General features: G+C 45.6%; 2 protein-coding genes across 2 annotated transcripts; one reads left to right on the plus strand and one right to left on the minus strand.

Moving 5' to 3' along the window:
* Positions 1 to 1,439: 1,439 nt before the first annotated feature.
* VC83_00302 (uncharacterized protein) lies at positions 1,440 to 3,875 on the minus strand (the record flags this gene model as incomplete). Its single annotated transcript, XM_024463997.1, has 1 exon — positions 1,440 to 3,875. The coding sequence occupies one exon, from the start codon at positions 3,873 to 3,875 to the stop codon at positions 1,440 to 1,442; it is 2,436 nt and encodes an 811-aa protein (XP_024328675.1).
* A 5,646-nt stretch (positions 3,876 to 9,521) lies between these two features.
* VC83_00303 (uncharacterized protein) lies at positions 9,522 to 10,109 on the plus strand (the record flags this gene model as incomplete). The annotated part of the gene is made up of 1 exon (XM_024463998.1): positions 9,522 to 10,109. One exon carries the CDS (start codon positions 9,522 to 9,524, stop codon positions 10,107 to 10,109), a length of 588 nt encoding a protein of 195 aa, XP_024328676.1.
* Positions 10,110 to 16,790: the final 6,681 nt, after the last annotated feature.

The raw sequence follows: 16,790 nt of genomic DNA on the forward strand, positions 1-16,790 counted from the left end.
TAAGTAACCACAACATATTAAATTAACTAAAGCTACTCGGAATCTGATAAGCTAGATACATCTACAACTACTTGACAAGTTCGTGCATTATGACCAGTCTTTCTGCAAGTGCCACAGCGCCGTCCAGCCGATTGACCCTCGTTTTGAAAAGCCTCTCCAGAGCGCTTGTCACGTCGAATTTGCTCATCCACCTCCCTTTAAGCCAATACCTCCTTGGCAGACACGAGTCCTTTTGGCCCTACGGCGTTTGCTAAGGGCTTGATTTGCCTGGCGAAGAGTACGGATCATCATCCACCTTTTGCTATTCTTGTAGAAAGCATAACATCTACCCATTTACCTTCCCTTCTTATCTTACTCATATTCTACAACCTCCTTGATGTTGGGATATTTCAGCCATACAAGCATTAGCATAAAGTTGCAGTCCAAACAGCAATACGGAATCTTGATCTACAATATGACCTCTCTTCTTTCCTACGTGATTTACTAAACAATTAGAGCAAATACCTTCAAACCTCAAACAATTATCCATGCATTTCGGAAGGCAGGAATATGGCTAGAGATAGTGCTATATCTCTACAGAAGATTCAGAAATACTCAAAACCAACCAACACTCAAGAAGATGAAGGACAGCAACTTTTACCAACTTTGAAGGGCTCTGAGAATCAACTCTAAGCATGGAAAGACAAGTTTACACCTCTATTAAGTAGCCTATCAAAGAATCAATTTTATACATCAATCAAGGGAATGGAAGAGGTTTTAGTAGATGCACAGAAATGAGAGTTTGACTTCTCTATGCTATAGGGACGGGTTTAACAGAGTCAGAATCGCAAAAGCAAAAGCCACCATACACTACAATTTGGAGGTGCTTTAACTGCTGCTCATGCACATGCTACAATTCAACAGAAGGCACAAAAGGAGTTTGATAAACAAGAGAAGCAAGTTGCTAGAATAGCAAAAGTAGAGGCATCACAAGCAAAGAAAGCTCTTCATCAAGCAGGTGTAGAAGCACGGAAGAGAGAGATAGAGAGGAAGAAGAAGGTTACAAGGCTTACTCGGGCAAAAGAGTTTATACCAATTGAGCTCTTGACCCCTACGCCACGAACGTGTAGTATGTGTAAATCACTTAAGCATACTGCTTGTACTTGCCCTCAAAAGGTTTCAATTGTAATTAGTCTAATTTAACGGGGTTTAGTTTAATAAGTTATATATTTAATTGAGGTCTGGTATTTACAGTAGGGCAGAATTACCGGCTGACTTGTATTACCGACTCACTCGTGGAATACGTTATGAGTATTTGAGTAACTCGTGTAACTCATGAGTATCATGAGTATCTGTGCTAACCCTGTTGATTGACCTACGGTACTATAGAATATCAGTTATCAATAAACAGAAGTTGCATCCTCAAAACTTTTGCCTCCCCTACCCTCCGCCACAAGCAACTAATGCGGCCACACCCAGTTAGTAATTTCATCCGGGTCGGTTCCATGCTCAAACGCCCAGTTCCGCATCCTGATCTGCTCATCCAGCAGCGCCTCCCTCGTCGCTGCCCCCCTATTATGCAGCTGACCCTCCAACCGCTGCAGCGCGTCCATAGCAAGACTATACCGATCCGTCTGGTTCCTAATCGCCAACTCGAGCGGCGTGTCGATATTACCCTTCTCGCGGTATCCACGGACGTGCATGTTCGTGCTGCCAGGGCGCTTGTACGTCAGGCGGTGGATGAGGAAGGGGTAGCTGTGGAAGTTGAAGATGATGGGCTTGTCGGCCGTGAAAATCGCGCTGTAGGCGGAATCGGTGAGACCGTGGGGGTGGTCCGCGGCGGATATGAGTTTGAAGAGGTCGACGACGTTGACGAAGCGGACCTTGAGGTCGGGGAGGTGCTGGCGAAGGAGCGCGACGGCTGCAAGGGCTTCTTGAGTGGAAATATCGCCGCAGGCGGCCATTATGACGTCGGGATCGGCGTCTTTGTCGTTGGAGGCCCATTTCCAGATTCCGATACCTTTGGTGCAGTGGATGACTGCGTCGGGCATGGACAGGAACTGCAGGTGCTCTTGTTTGTCGGCCACGATGACGTTGACGTAGTTCTCAGATTGGAAGCAGTGGTCCATCACCGAGAGCAAGCAGTTGCCGTCGGGAGGGAGGTAGATGCGCACAACTTCAGGAGACTTTTGCGCTACGACGGCCAAAAATCCTGGATCTTGGTGGGTGAAGCCATTGTGATCCTGGCGCCAGACGGTGGCGGTGAGAAGAATGTTCAACGAGGCGATCTTAACACGCCATTCAGTTTCAAGTGCCTTCTCAATCCACTTGCAGTGCTGGTTCACCATGGAATCGATGATGTGGATAAATGGCTCATAGGAGTTTAGAAGGCCGTGTCTCCCTGATAGGATATAGCCCTCCAGCCAGCCCTCGACAGTGTGCTCAGAGAGCATCTCCATCACACGTCCTGCAAATGCGAGGTTTCCTTCGTCGGCATCTTCCTCAAACGTCTCAGCCATCCAAACCTTCTTGCCAGCCGAATAGATTCCACCTAGCTTGTTGGACTGAGTCTCATCCGGTCCAAAGACGCGGAAGTTAGTCATGTTCTTGGCGACGATGTCGCGGAGGAAAAGGGCCATATTTTCCATTGAGGGGCCTAGCGCGTGCCCATTTCTGGCCACTTCGATTGCATAGTCGCGGAAGTCTGGGATATGCAATGGCTTTCGCAATATCCCGCCGTTGGCGACGGGATTGGCGCTCATACGGCTGTTGCCTTTCGGGGGAAGCTCCCTTAGCTCGGAGATGAGCCTACCGTCTTGGAAGAGACGCTCTGGCTCATAGCTTCGCATCCACTTCTCAAAGATTGCAAAGTGCTCCTTGTTCTTAGCAATGTCGGGAATTGGGATTTGATGGGCACGCCAGAAGCCCTCGAGGAAATGGCCGTCGATTTCGCGAGGAGCAGTCCACCCCTTGGGAGTGCGGAGGACGATCATTGGCCAAAAGGGGCGGAAAGCCTTCCCTGAGTCGCGCGCTTTCTTTTGATACCCGCGGATTTCTGTGATACACTTCTCCACCGTGGCCGCCATAGCTTGATGCATGGTCTTATGGTCGCTTCCTTCAACAAAGTATGGCTGCCAGCCATATCCAATAAAGAGGGCTTCAAGCTCACGGTGACTGACGCGAGCCAATATTGTTGGGTTGTTGATTTTATATCCATTCAGATGTAGGATTGGGAGAACTGCACCATCCGTGATTGGGTTGAGAAATTTCGTGCTGTGCCAGCTGGTTGCAAGAGGACCCGTCTCGGACTCTCCGTCCCCAACCATGGTGATAGATATGAGATTTGGATGGTCAAAGACGGCGCCGAAAGAGTGAGAGATGGAATACCCAAGCTCTCCGCCCTCGTGAATGCTGCCTGGGGTCTCTGGGGTTGCATGGCTTCCGATACCGCCTGGGAATGAGAATTGCTTGAAGAACTTCTTCATCCCGTCTTCATCTTCGGACTTATCGGGGTAAACCTCGCTATATGTCCCTTCAAGATAAGCCTGGGAAAGGACTGCAGGTGCGCCATGACCAGGTCCAGAAACGAAAAAGGCGTCCAGGTCGTATTTCTTAATCATTCGGTTGACGTGGATATAGGTAAATATCTGTCCGGCATCTGACCCCCAGTGACCAAGTAGTCTTGCCTTCAGATGCTCGACCTTGAGAGGCTCTTTGAGAAGCGGATTCTGTTTCAAGTGTATCATGCCAAGGCAAAGATATAGGGAGGCTCTCATGTAATCATCTATCTTTTTCAGCTCGTCGGGTGCCAATGGGGCACCCTGAACGGTTGATCTAGCTTTGCCATATGGCGAGATGCTCTTGACCTTGATATCGGTCTCGGCCGGTGTAGCCATGTTTTTTAGTTTGGAAACTAATTGAGGTTGGATCGCTTATAGCTGAAGAACTCGTCTCCCTTTCACGGATTGGGCAGGAAGATTTGAGAAATTCGCAATCACTAAAGGAAGATAATAAACGGCAAAGAAAAAAAAGAGAAGAGAGAGAGTATGTGGGATGGGGAGCTTGTTATCGAAGGAGTTGAAATAGCATGATGACGTCTTCCATTCATGGATCCGGAAGCGTCAGAGGAGTGGGCGGAGAAACGCAAACAGGCATGTCAGATCTAGACTATACGAATAATCTTTGCTCTCAATTTAAGTAGAACATTTTCAAACCCATTGGCTCTTGACTAGCTATAACTAATTTATTTATAAATAGCAGCATCGCAACGTTATTTGCTCTTTGTATCAACAAAATTTATGAATACCTGAAAGCGGTTATTATCCACCCAAGTCACGGGAAAGTGACGTAATTTTAGGGGTCCGGATAAACAGCGAAGCCGGGGTTGACTAAAACTGCTGGCAGGTGCATGGACCGTGCGAAGCCACAAGCGTGAAAGTCACGTTTTTTCGTGGTACCCTGTTACTCGAGTACTATTTGTGGTACCTTGCCTTCTTTAAATTGAGAGCAGCTAAGTCGGCCAAGAGCAAATGGAAATTGCGGTGTAGCCATACAGGAAGGTCGCTCTCAGCTTTTATTGATCGTCTATTGATCTTCTCCTGATCTCCTCATGATCTCCTTTTGATCATCCTCTTGTTGGGGAACTTTCTCCTGAGACCTGCCCTGGGCAGCTTTTATATCGCGCTACGAGAGAACACTATGAAGTGCGCTATACTAACTCCAATCCACTACTCGGTGTTCCACCCACTCGCTTCGCTCGTAGGTGGCGACAGCAAGTTGTGCGTGCGACAGCAAGATGTGCGTACACCGCTATTTTGATATAACGTACATGTATAGCGAAAGCGCCAAACAAGCGAAAGCGCCAAAATTATCTACCCTCACGACAAACATTGCGATAAATCTACCACAACATTAGAAATCAATTGAAACTACTCGGAGTCCTCTTCCTCAGAGGTGTCTATTACAATCTGACACGTGCGCGCATTGTGCCCAGTCTCACCACACTTGCCACAGCGACGGGCACGGGTTTCTTCCCTTGGCTTCCGACCACGGCTTGCCCTTATTTCCTGCTCTACCTGCTGCACAACATCCCTCTCATCCTGTAGCTCTTGCGCCCCTTGTTGACTAAGTGATCCTCCTTGCTGTAGTCGTGTTTTCCTAGCTCTCCGGCGCTTGCTTAGTACTTCATTTGCCTGTCGTAGGTTTTGGTTCTCTCCCTTTAGCAGTGCTAATTGATGCATTATTTGCGATGCACCTTTTGTAAACTGGTCAACAGCTGCATAGATTGAGGTTGGAGAGCTATTTTGATGGCGTGAAATCCGAGTTTTAATAAATGTAGACTGTGACATAGCTTCAATTGGGTTGTTTGGTGTCTGAGAAACCCAAGGTTGAGCAGTACCTGGGCGGGAGCTTGGAGGTGTTGGTGTCCTTAACTTAAGATCAAGTGTAGATATCACTCTCTCAGGGTCAAATGGAAGAAGCCCTGCCCCTCGGAACCCGCCTCAAATGTTACTTTCCGTCATTGTAGTGTTAAATGCAGCGTGGAAGGCAGGAAAGAAGTCATCCTTTGTAATATGAGAAATATGAGCCTGCATCATATCTTCAATTTGCCGACCATAGGCCTGCTTTAACGGGCCGAAACAGCCAACATCAAGTGGCTGGAGTAGATGAGAAGAGTGAGCAGGCATACAAAGCGTAATAATGTTGTGTTCCTTGCAGTACTCCTCAAACTCATCTGAGTGGTGGCTCTCATGACCATCAAGGACTAACAAGCGATAACCACCAACACTCCGGGCCTTTGTATGCTTCTCAAAGTGCTGAATCCAATCCATGCCTCTCTCGTTTGTAGTCCAGCCATTTTCAGTAACAGAAATCACCCAATCGCTTGAAAATCCACTATTCTCATACCAAGATGTAAGGTGGTTTTTGCCTGCAACAATGATAAATGGTGGTACTGCCCAACCTTGAGAACTAACGCCTTGGATTACTGTAACCCATTCCCGATTACCAGGCTGTACCTTCTTTGCTTTTGCCCGCCCGTCTGAGCTTGTTACAACCATAGCAGTTGAGATAACGCCCATCATAAACCCAGTCTCATCAAAGTTGTAGATATCTGCTTCATCGATACCATATTTCGCAATTGTGTTACGCACAAGCTCAAACCAGCCATTAATAACTTCTGGATCTTCGCACTTAGCCCTCTGGTAGTCGTATTTGCGCTGAAAGCGTGTCTGGAGCTCTACACGCCGCTTAACAAAGTTTGAAGCCCAACGCGACCCAACGCGTGACGCGTCGCGTGTTGCAAGTAGTCGACTTGCCATATCTTCAACAACAGACAGCCGAGGAGGAAACCCTTTGGCAGCTAGGTCGAGTATATACTGAACAAGGACGGACTCCTCTAGGTTAGTTAATTTCCGTGAGTTGGCTTGGATATCGCGTCGTGAAGGTACACCTTCTAGACGACGACCTAGCTTGCGGTGGTCCACAGAATAGATCCTAGCAGCAACTCGAAGGCGTAACTTTGGGTCGCTTTGCATAGCCTGGATAGCTAGCACTAATTGGCTTTCATCGTTTTTATGGGGCATGTTTTGTTGTTGAGGAATTTAACATTTAGTTGGGGGGTTTGGTCACCGCATCATTTTGGCGCTTTCGCTTGTTTGGCGCTTTCGCTATACATGTACGTTATAGAAAAAATAATAGTATTCTTCATAACGTAGTATCTACAATGCCTCAAAATAACGATCCTACTATGATTGCTCGCCTTAATGAGGCCCAACAGTTCTTCTTAAAACAACCAAGTACATATACAATTGCTTGGGTTGCAAATAAATTCAATGTCAACCGTGAGACACTCCGACGTCGTATTACGAGTACTACGTCTCCTCAATTACCCCACGGAGGTAGCAATCGAGTCTTATCTCAATCGCAAGAGACCGCGGTCTGTCAATTCATATACGACCAACTTGAGCGCGGGGTCCCTGCCAACCGATCTATGATACTACGGGCAGTTGCAGACTTACGACCTAATCGTACGATACCATCACAACGGTGGCTACAACGCTTTCTAAAAGCACACCCCGAATTTCATACAATTCACACGAAGACGTTAAATACACATCGGAAGCAAGCACAAAAGAAAGAGGTGTTTGAGGAATTCTTTCTCACATATAACGCCCTTATTACAAAACATAACATTAAGCCATATAATTTATGGAATGTTGATGAGACAGGCTATATGATTGGGTGTTATAAGTCTACGGCTGTTATTGTACCAATCGGTGTAAAGCAGTGGACTGTTGATAATCCTGAGAATCGGCTCTCTGTTACTGTAATTGAGGCAGTAAATGCAAGTGGTGCTGCACTTGCAGAAGCTATCATTATCCCTGGCAAACTTCATATGGATTCATGGTACAATGATGACCTTGAGCCAAATGCTCTCATTATTGTAAATGAGAGCGGGTATTCAAACGACGACATTGCAATCCAATACCTTATGCATTTTATCCAACTATCTGCAGAGCATATGGCACCAGATGATACTCGCCTCTTATTACTTGACGGCCATGACTCTCATAAAACAGAGCGCTTTCTTACATTAGCAGAAGAGCATAACATTGTTATTTGCTGCCTTCCTGCTCATACAACACATCTATTACAACCTCTTGATGTAGCGGTTTTTAAGCAGTGCAAACACTTTCATCAAAAGGCACTTGATCAAGCAGTACGTAGCTACGACTATGAGTATAAGCTACGTACGTTCCTTTCAGACCTCCCGCAAATCCGACGGCAATCTCTAACTGTCCGTACAATTCAATCTGGTTGGAGAAATACAGGACTATATCCATATAATCCTCCACTTGTAATTGACAAGATACAAGAGACTCGGAATCAAACACCTGATTATGAGCCATTTGCTTCATATAATATTATCTCAACACCGAAAACAACTATGCAAAGTGTGCAAGCGGTTGAACATTGGCAGAAGAGAGCAGAGGAAGCTTTCTCATCGCCTTCAAGAGAAGGGTTTCAATCATTTGCACGTGGAACTACAGTTGTTCTACACCGGGCAGAGCTCTATAAGACCGAGCTAGATATTATGACTCTACGTGCAGTAGAGCAGAAGGCAGCAAAGGCAAGGGCACGGAAATCACTACAGAAAGGAGGGCAGTTATATGCATCAGATGCACGGAAAATGCGGGAAGAGAAGAAAGCAAAGTTGCAAGCAAAAGCAGACGCAAGAGCAGCAAGGGAATCGGACCAAGTAGTAAAGCAGCTACAAGCGCAAGCACGTAAAATCGAAATTGAAGAGCGTAAGGTTGAGAGGAAGCGGGTAGCAGAGCGGAAGAAGGAAGGGTTGAAATCAAAAGTGATCATTTTACGGTATAGTAAGGATCAAAGTGATAGTAGCAATAGTGGCAGTAGCGATAGTGATAGTAGTTCTATTGATTTTATGTTTTAATTATATAGTTATATAGTTGATATATAAGGCGTCTTTTTCTTCGTTTTATGTGTCGCACATCTTGCTGTCGCACGCACAACTTGCTGTCGCCACCTACGAGCGAAGCGAGTGGGTGGAACACCGAGTACTATCCACTCTATATTGCGCTCCACACCGGCCGTTAGCTGTCAGCTGTCAGCAAGTCTTGTCCAAACGGAGGCCAATAATACGAATTTTCTTACTTACAATCCGAGTCAGCCTCGCATTCCGAGACCGTGGCTATATAATACCAGAGTATGCCCTATAATATGCGCCCTCGGACTCCTCGCCAGGGCTACATTAAGCCACAGAGAAAACTAACAAAGTGTAGTAGCGATCTAAGCATTTTGAAACACCAACGGGAGTCGGGTCATGTTTACCCAAAGTCTTATGAAATATCAGACGAACTCTTCTCGGCTCGCTTTCCAAGCTCCTGAGAGGTTTTCCAAACTCCCCGTCTCCGAAGGGAAACCCTATAATGAACCGTGTGCTAGCTTCCCGGCACTCAGCTTCGAGGAGCTCGGATGCTGCGAATTTCAAATTAATTGGCACCATATTGTGCTGACTAACTTATAGTAAATTCTATCCTATATAGCCGCGTCAGACTCCCTTCAAGTTGAAGGTTCGTTATCTCCGTTTCACTACTCATGCGGTTGGAAGATGCAATATGGATCTAATATAAGCATGCGGCACAAACGCCAGATGCGGCTCCCAACTTATTACATTCATATTGATAGCCAATCTCCGCCCATAGCCAGCCCAGGCCTTCGGCCAACGAAGCACATACGCTAGGTTGCACGGAATGTGAACGACCCCGATTGTGCAAGCATATTCTGCCAAATCTACCCTGCACGGACGCATTACCCCCATGCCGCTGTCACAAAATATCTGGACGCATATAAATAAGTTCGGCCCTTCTTATTGATGTGGGTATCGTTTCTTAATTGCCTTATCCGTGGTTTTGAAGAATCAGTCTCTTCTTTCATTTTCTTCAAAGCAAATACATACCATCTATACTCGCTCGGCACCTTACGAGAAATCAAAGTTTTTGGGTTCTGGGGGGAGTATGGTCGCAAGGCTGAAACTTAAAGAAATTGACGGAAAGGCACCACCAGGAGTGGAGTCTGCGGCTAAATTTGACTCAACACGGGGAAACTCACCAGGTCCAGACACAATAAGGATTAACACCCTAGACGGTGTAACAGCAAACCCCACGCCCGATGGATTCAGCTACAACCCGCGCTGCCTCCGCCGCGACATCTCCGAGAATGCCGCCGTATCCACACGTACCAACGCCACCGTCTCGCTGCTGACCACGCACGATAACATCGCCGACTTCCAGGATTACATGCAAGATATCTTTGCCCAGAGCATCCTCTTCGCAAGCTCCGGCAACCCGGCGTGGTTGCATCATGCTAATGTTGATCGTATCTGGTGGATCTGGCAGAACCAGGATCTGGCGACGAGGCAGAATGCTATTGCGGGGCAGACGCATATGGCGGGTGATGGAGTGCCTACGACGCTTGAGGATGATCAGTTCTTCCAGGTTAATGAGAAGGTGCCTAAGCTGAAGGATCTCCTGACGACTTTGGGTGGTGCGGATGGGGGGTTCTGCTATATCTATCAATACAGTCATAATCCGTTAAGTCGATAGCTCGGGTCCCGTAAATACCATCGAGATAGCGTAAATATCGAGATATCGAACGTATTTTGGTAGTGGACAGGGGGGTTGAGGCCAGCAAAACGTATCGACGCAACGTGAATCGAGTATCGACTTGACGCGTCATGACTGTAGTACCTTTTTGCGTGGAGGGTTAAAAGCGGGAATAAATAACTGATATGCCACTTAATGACAAAGATAAAAAAAATCAGAATACCCCTTCGTTTGTGTGATGTCCAGTAAATTGGAAATTCTGTACCACCCCAACCGAAGCGCCTACAATGCATTGGGAGATATGGTGTTCCCGGGGCCTAAGACAAGGGGGTGGCGAGTTGGCTGGGTGTGTGGTAGTGGGATGACAGGGCGCTGGTAAGAGTCGTTCTAGAGTGGTATGTTACGGGGCCTGTCATGAAGAGGCGGGATAGTATTATGGGCAATGAATGGATTGGTGTGACACTTTATTGTGCATTTCTAGCATTGTTTAAAGCTACGTGCATCTCTTTCCTGGCTGTTCTCATGTAGACTGGCCACGGTCCGGTCCGGTCCGGTCTTTTAATGTTGAGTGAGGACTGTTTTACGGTCCAGTCTTTTTTTTTAGGACTGGACCGTGAGACAAAAAGACCGGACTGATAACATTCTAGTCTTTTTTTTAGAGTGTAGACTGTTTGCTAAAGTTGAGGTCCCTTTAAAAGACCGGACTGATAATAGTCCAGTCTTTTTTTAGAGTGTGGACTGTTTGCGAAAATTGAGGACTGTTTAAAAGACTAGACCGTTCGGTCTTTCCTAAGAACAGTCCGGTCCAGTCCAGTCTTTTACATTATAAGTGGGGGCCACCACATGTCATCACATGATATGTTATTAGGAATAGCTTTAAGTGCAATCGAATATTAATAACGTTACTATTAAGTGTTACTGTACATGCATTTTGAGGTATAAGTTGAAAATAGTATAACTATAATAGTTCCATTTACACACTGTTAAATAATTACACGTGATTATATTTACACGTGATATTATATTTACAAGTGATATCATATTATTCAATCAAAATCGATCATAGAGTAGTCAATTAGTTATGACTTATATTTGATATGAGTTTAATTAAGCATTAATAGCAGCTACTAACGTTACTATTAATTATTACTATAGTTTGATAAATATTATAACGTACATGTATAGCGAAAGCGCCAAACAAGCGAAAGCGCCAAAATGATGCGGTGACCAAACCCCCCAACTAAATGTTAAATTCCTCAACAACAAAACATGCCCCATAAAAATGATGAAAGCCAATTAGTGCTAGCTATCCAGGCTATGCAAAGCGACCCAAAGTTACGCCTTCGAGTTGCTGCTAGGATCTATTCTGTGGACCACCGCAAGCTAGGTCGTCGTCTAGAAGGTGTACCTTCACGACGCGATATCCAAGCCAACTCACGGAAATTAACTAACCTAGAGGAGTCCGTCCTTGTTCAGTATATACTCGACCTAGCTGCCAAAGGGTTTCCTCCTCGGCTGTCTGTTGTTGAAGATATGGCAAGTCGACTACTTGCAACACGCGACGCGTCACGCGTTGGGTCGCGTTGGGCTTCAAACTTTGTTAAGCGGCGTGTAGAGCTCCAGACACGCTTTCAGCGCAAATACGACTACCAGAGGGCTAAGTGCGAAGATCCAGAAGTTATTAATGGCTGGTTTGAGCTTGTGCGTAACACAATTGCGAAATATGGTATCGATGAAGCAGATATCTACAACTTTGATGAGACTGGGTTTATGATGGGCGTTATCTCAACTGCTATGGTTGTAACAAGCTCAGACGGGCGGGCAAAAGCAAAGAAGGTACAGCCTGGTAATCGGGAATGGGTTACAGTAATCCAAGGCGTTAGTTCTCAAGGTTGGGCAGTACCACCATTTATCATTGTTGCAGGCAAAAACCACCTTACATCTTGGTATGAGAATAGTGGATTTTCAAGCGATTGGGTGATTTCTGTTACTGAAAATGGCTGGACTACAAACGAGAGAGGCATGGATTGGATTCAGCACTTTGAGAAGCATACAAAGGCCCGGAGTGTTGGTGGTTATCACTTGTTAGTCCTTGATGGTCATGAGAGCCACCACTCAGATGAGTTTGAGGAGTACTGCAAGGAACACAACATTATTACGCTTTGTATGCCTGCTCACTCTTCTCATCTACTCCAGCCACTTGATGTTGGCTGTTTCGGCCCGTTAAAGCAGGCCTATGGTCGGCAAATTGAAGATATGATGCAGGCTCATATTTCTCATATTACAAAGGATGACTTCTTTCCTGCCTTCCACGCTGCATTTAACACTACAATGACGGAAAGTAACATTCGAGGCGGGTTCCGAGGGGCAGGGCTTCTTCCATTTGACCCTGAGAGAGTGATATCTACACTTGATCTTAAGTTAAGGACACCAACGCCTCCAAGCTCCCGCCCAGGTACTGCTCAACCTTGGGTTTCTCAGACACCAAACAACCCAATTGAAGCTATGTCACAGTCTACATTTATTAAAACTCGGATTTCACGCCATCAAAATAGCTCTCCAACCTCAATCTATGCAGCTGTTGACCAGTTTACAAAGGGTGCATCGCAAATAATGCATCAATTAGCACTGCTAAAGGGAGAGAACCAAAACCTACGACAGGCAAATGAAGTACTAAGCAAGCGCCGGAGAGCTAGGAAAACATGACTACAGCAAGGAGGATCACTTAGTCAACAAGGGGCACAAGAGCTACAGGATGAGAGGGATGTTGTGCAGCAGGTAGAGCAGGAAATAAGGGCAAGCCGTGGTCGGAAGCCAAGGGAAGAAACCCGTGCCCGTCGCTGTGGCAAGTGTGGTGAGACTGGGCACAATGCGCGCACGTGTCAGATTGTAATAGACACCTCTGAGGAAGAGGACTCCGAGTAGTTTCAATTGATTTCTAATGTTGTGGTAGATTTATCGCAATGTTTGTCGTGAGGGTAGATAATTTTGGCGCTTTCGCTTGTTTGGCGCTTTCGCTATATATGTACGTTAATGTTATTATTTTATATTTTTATATTTAAGTTATAGTATAATGAACTTCAGTTTCATCATAAATTATGTAATTAAGCGTTACTGTATACCGTTACTGTCACGACTGAAATACTAAAGACAGGTTGTGAAATCATCAATTGACTATTTATACAAGAACACACTAATTTATCTAATGCTGCGAGAATTGGCGAACCAGGACACAAGCTGCATATCCTTGTTCTGGATGGTGATACGCTTGGCGTGGATGGCGCACATGTTGGCCCCTTCGCACTATTAGTATAGTTTTTGTAGGTGTTCATAGAGACAGCTTACCTTCGAAGTATGACACAAGGTGGGCCTCAGCGGCCTCTTGGAGGGCACAGATGGCAGTAGACTGGAAGCGGAGGTCTGACATGAAGCTTTGCGCGACTTCACGAACAAGACGCTGGAATGGGAGTTTGGGGAGGATGAGGGCGGCCGACTTCTGGTAGTGTCGGATCTCGGCGACGATCCGTTCTTTCATATAAGTTAGTAGTGTGAACAATATTCTATTAGAAAAGAATAGCATACTGTTGACAGAAGCCTTGCTCAAAGGAGGGACAGGGCGAGGGGCTTGTTGTGGGAAGTTGGAGCCAGGGTGATCCCGCTCCCAGTTCTTTTCTGGGCATTGTAGCTCCAGATCTTTTCTTGGCGGGCTCGGCGCGCAGTCTTGTGAATATCGACTGTTTGTTGAGTTAGTAACCTTGTATTGCTTGTAGGGTAGGGTGGAATACTTACCGTGGCGCTCAGGCTTTTGCTTGGTGCGAGCCATGGTACAGATGTGAGCGAGAGCGATATCTAAAACATGTTAATTTGCCATATTGTAGCAATTTGGCGTTACTGCTGGGCGTTACTGTAGTTGTAACGCCCAAAGAACAAAAGGGGTGAACTTACAAAGGTTGGTGACAGAAGGAAAAATTGCTAGAACTTGTATATTAGTAAAATAAACACAATACCGTTACTCTACAGCGTTACTGTAGGGTTAAATCAAATGTAAAGAAGATTGAACTTACCAATGTTGCTAGACGCGTTATCTCAGAATTGTTGTAGAAGTTAGGATCGAATTCGAAGTAAGGGCGCTTAAGTGTTGTTGCAAACAAAAAAAACTCCGTTTCTTGTTCCAAATCCGGACGTGTCAATAACAAAGAATAGTACGAGTAAGTTAGCAAAGAAACCACCCTTACATTTGATTACCTCTGATTATTAACTTCCTTTTAGATTTCCAAATTTATTGACTATACCGACCCCGACCAGTAAGTAGTTGCGCCCCTACTTTCAAAAGACGTCCGCCTTGTTAGCACATTGAAGTACTCTCACAACAGTATAATCAAAGCCAGTGCTAACAGTAACGCCCTATAGTAACGCTCATCAGCTCCAAATCGCCTCTAACGCAACTTTACCATGTTGTCTCCAGCCACTGCGAAGTCATATGAGGAGAGACGCGCGGAAGTCATTGCAGCTACTGCCCACACCATTGAGCTCACTCAGAATGCGGACCGACAGGTATAACAATCCTACCATCCTGATATCAATTGTTCTAGAGCTGATATCAAAGCTAGGCTATGAGCCGTGCACGCCGTACCCGCCAGGGTAAAGATGACTGGGAGGGCCTTACGGCCAATGAACAAGCTGCCGTGTTAGCTACAACGCAGCAGGATATCATGGACAGGCGCACCGCTCGTGGTATTGACGCCAATTCCCGCCTCACAGCCGCTATTAATGATGAGAGTGCGGCTATTGCGGCCATTAATGCAGAGGAGCTGGAGGAGAAGTTGAAGGCCCTACCAAAGGGCGAAGGCAAAGCTGTAAGTAATAGCTAAAACATGACGATACTATCTAACATAATGGTTAGACTGGCAAGACATCGACTAGCGACAGCGGTGAAGAAAATACCTTAAAGGATATCTGGGCCAGCAACATGGTCCCAGTCATTGAGTGCTGGGAGCGCAACATTGCCCTTGCTGGCAACATCCTTATGCCCGAACTCTCAAGGAAGGAGATCGAAGAGTTTGCTGGGGGGGTTAGCAACCCTGATAATATCAAAGAGTTCGTGAAGCAGTGGGAGAATAACAGCAATGCTGATGTTGAAGATGGGCTGGTAGATTTTGATGATGATGGTGAAGAAGTGGAGGTGGTTATATCAGAGGATGAGGAGGACGATGATGAGGACGAGGATAGCCTCAACGGCTTCATTGTCGGGGTTCGTGTAGAGGAGGAGGAGGAGGTGGAGGAGGAGGAGGAGGAAGAAGAGGAGGAGGAGGAGAAGGAGGAGGAGGAGGAGGAGTAAATTCACGTCGTATACTGTACTATAGTATACTAAACCAATGGAGTTTTTGTGGTTACTGAATTCCATTTTGAGATCTTCTGCCGTTACTATCTGCCATTACTATCTAATAAAACTATTTGTCAGTACTCCGAATAGTGACTACTGTACTCATAGTAACGGCCAGCAGTAACGGAAGAGAGCCCAAAAGCAAAAAGTCAGCATGCTTCTACTCCTCGGCTGAGCCAAGGAACACAGTCCGACCAATTAACAGTCAAACGCCTATTTTGCAATTCCAATTCATATTACACTAGCTAGGATATACAGACTCTGCATCCAATAAAAATAAGGGCTACTACTCATCATCTCGGTTACACGTAGGCTACAGTAACGGCCAGCAGTAACGGAAGAGAGCCCAAAAGCAAAAAGCCAGCATGCTTCTACTCCTCGGCTGAGCCAAGGAATACAGCCCGGCCAATTAACAATCAAATGTCAGTTATACAGTTTAACTTTATATTATGCTACATAGGAAATATAATCGATCTGTATCTACTTAGGGTTATACACACTGCTCATTATCTTGTTATATGCTGTAGCAACAGCTAATAGTACTAGATATAGCTTCGGACTTTGAAATAAGATAGGGCTAATGTAGCAAATTGTTAAGCCAATGAAACCAAATTGCTGATTTTGTAATTTAAAACTCGTAAGCGTTACTCTCTAGCGTTATGGTAAACCTAATTAGAGCTAGACAAAATTGTTTAACTCCATAATACTATGTTCAACTAACACAAAATAGGAATAGCAAAGAGTAACGGCAATGAGTAACGGCAATGCGTAATGGCAATGCGTAACGGCAAAGAGTAACGGCAAAGAGTAATGACAAAGAGTTCAAATATTACCCTATTGCAATGTGGCATTCTTGTATTCTGTACTACCATTTGTTCTGTTGCAAAAGACTATGAAGAAATGGCCGTCCTTCCAAAAGGCCTCACTTAACATTCATCATTCGTCTGATTGACCTACACTCCTACTACAGTACATTTTCTCTATCCTCTTAACAACATGTCGAGCCCAAGCCCATTTACAATGATGAATCAGTCACAATTTGAGCATCCGCTTACCTCTGACACTGAGGATATCAACTCGCCTTTCGAGCCAGCACTTATCTTCTCCCAAGATGATGTACTGAGTGGAATTGAAGCTCCTCTTGATGAACTTCTTGAAAAACTACTCAAGTCTCCTAATAACCGATATGTTATATGGAAGGAGGATACCGCTAACGAATGGCATCAATGGTGGACTGCGAAGATTTCAAACAACATCAATCGAGAGATATTCCGACATATGGTTTGGACAAGGTCGAA

This window comes from Pseudogymnoascus destructans (genome assembly GCF_001641265.1).
Source record: "Pseudogymnoascus destructans isolate 20631-21 unplaced genomic scaffold scaffold_1, whole genome shotgun sequence".
Lineage (NCBI taxonomy): Eukaryota > Fungi > Ascomycota > Leotiomycetes > Thelebolales > Thelebolaceae > Pseudogymnoascus > Pseudogymnoascus destructans.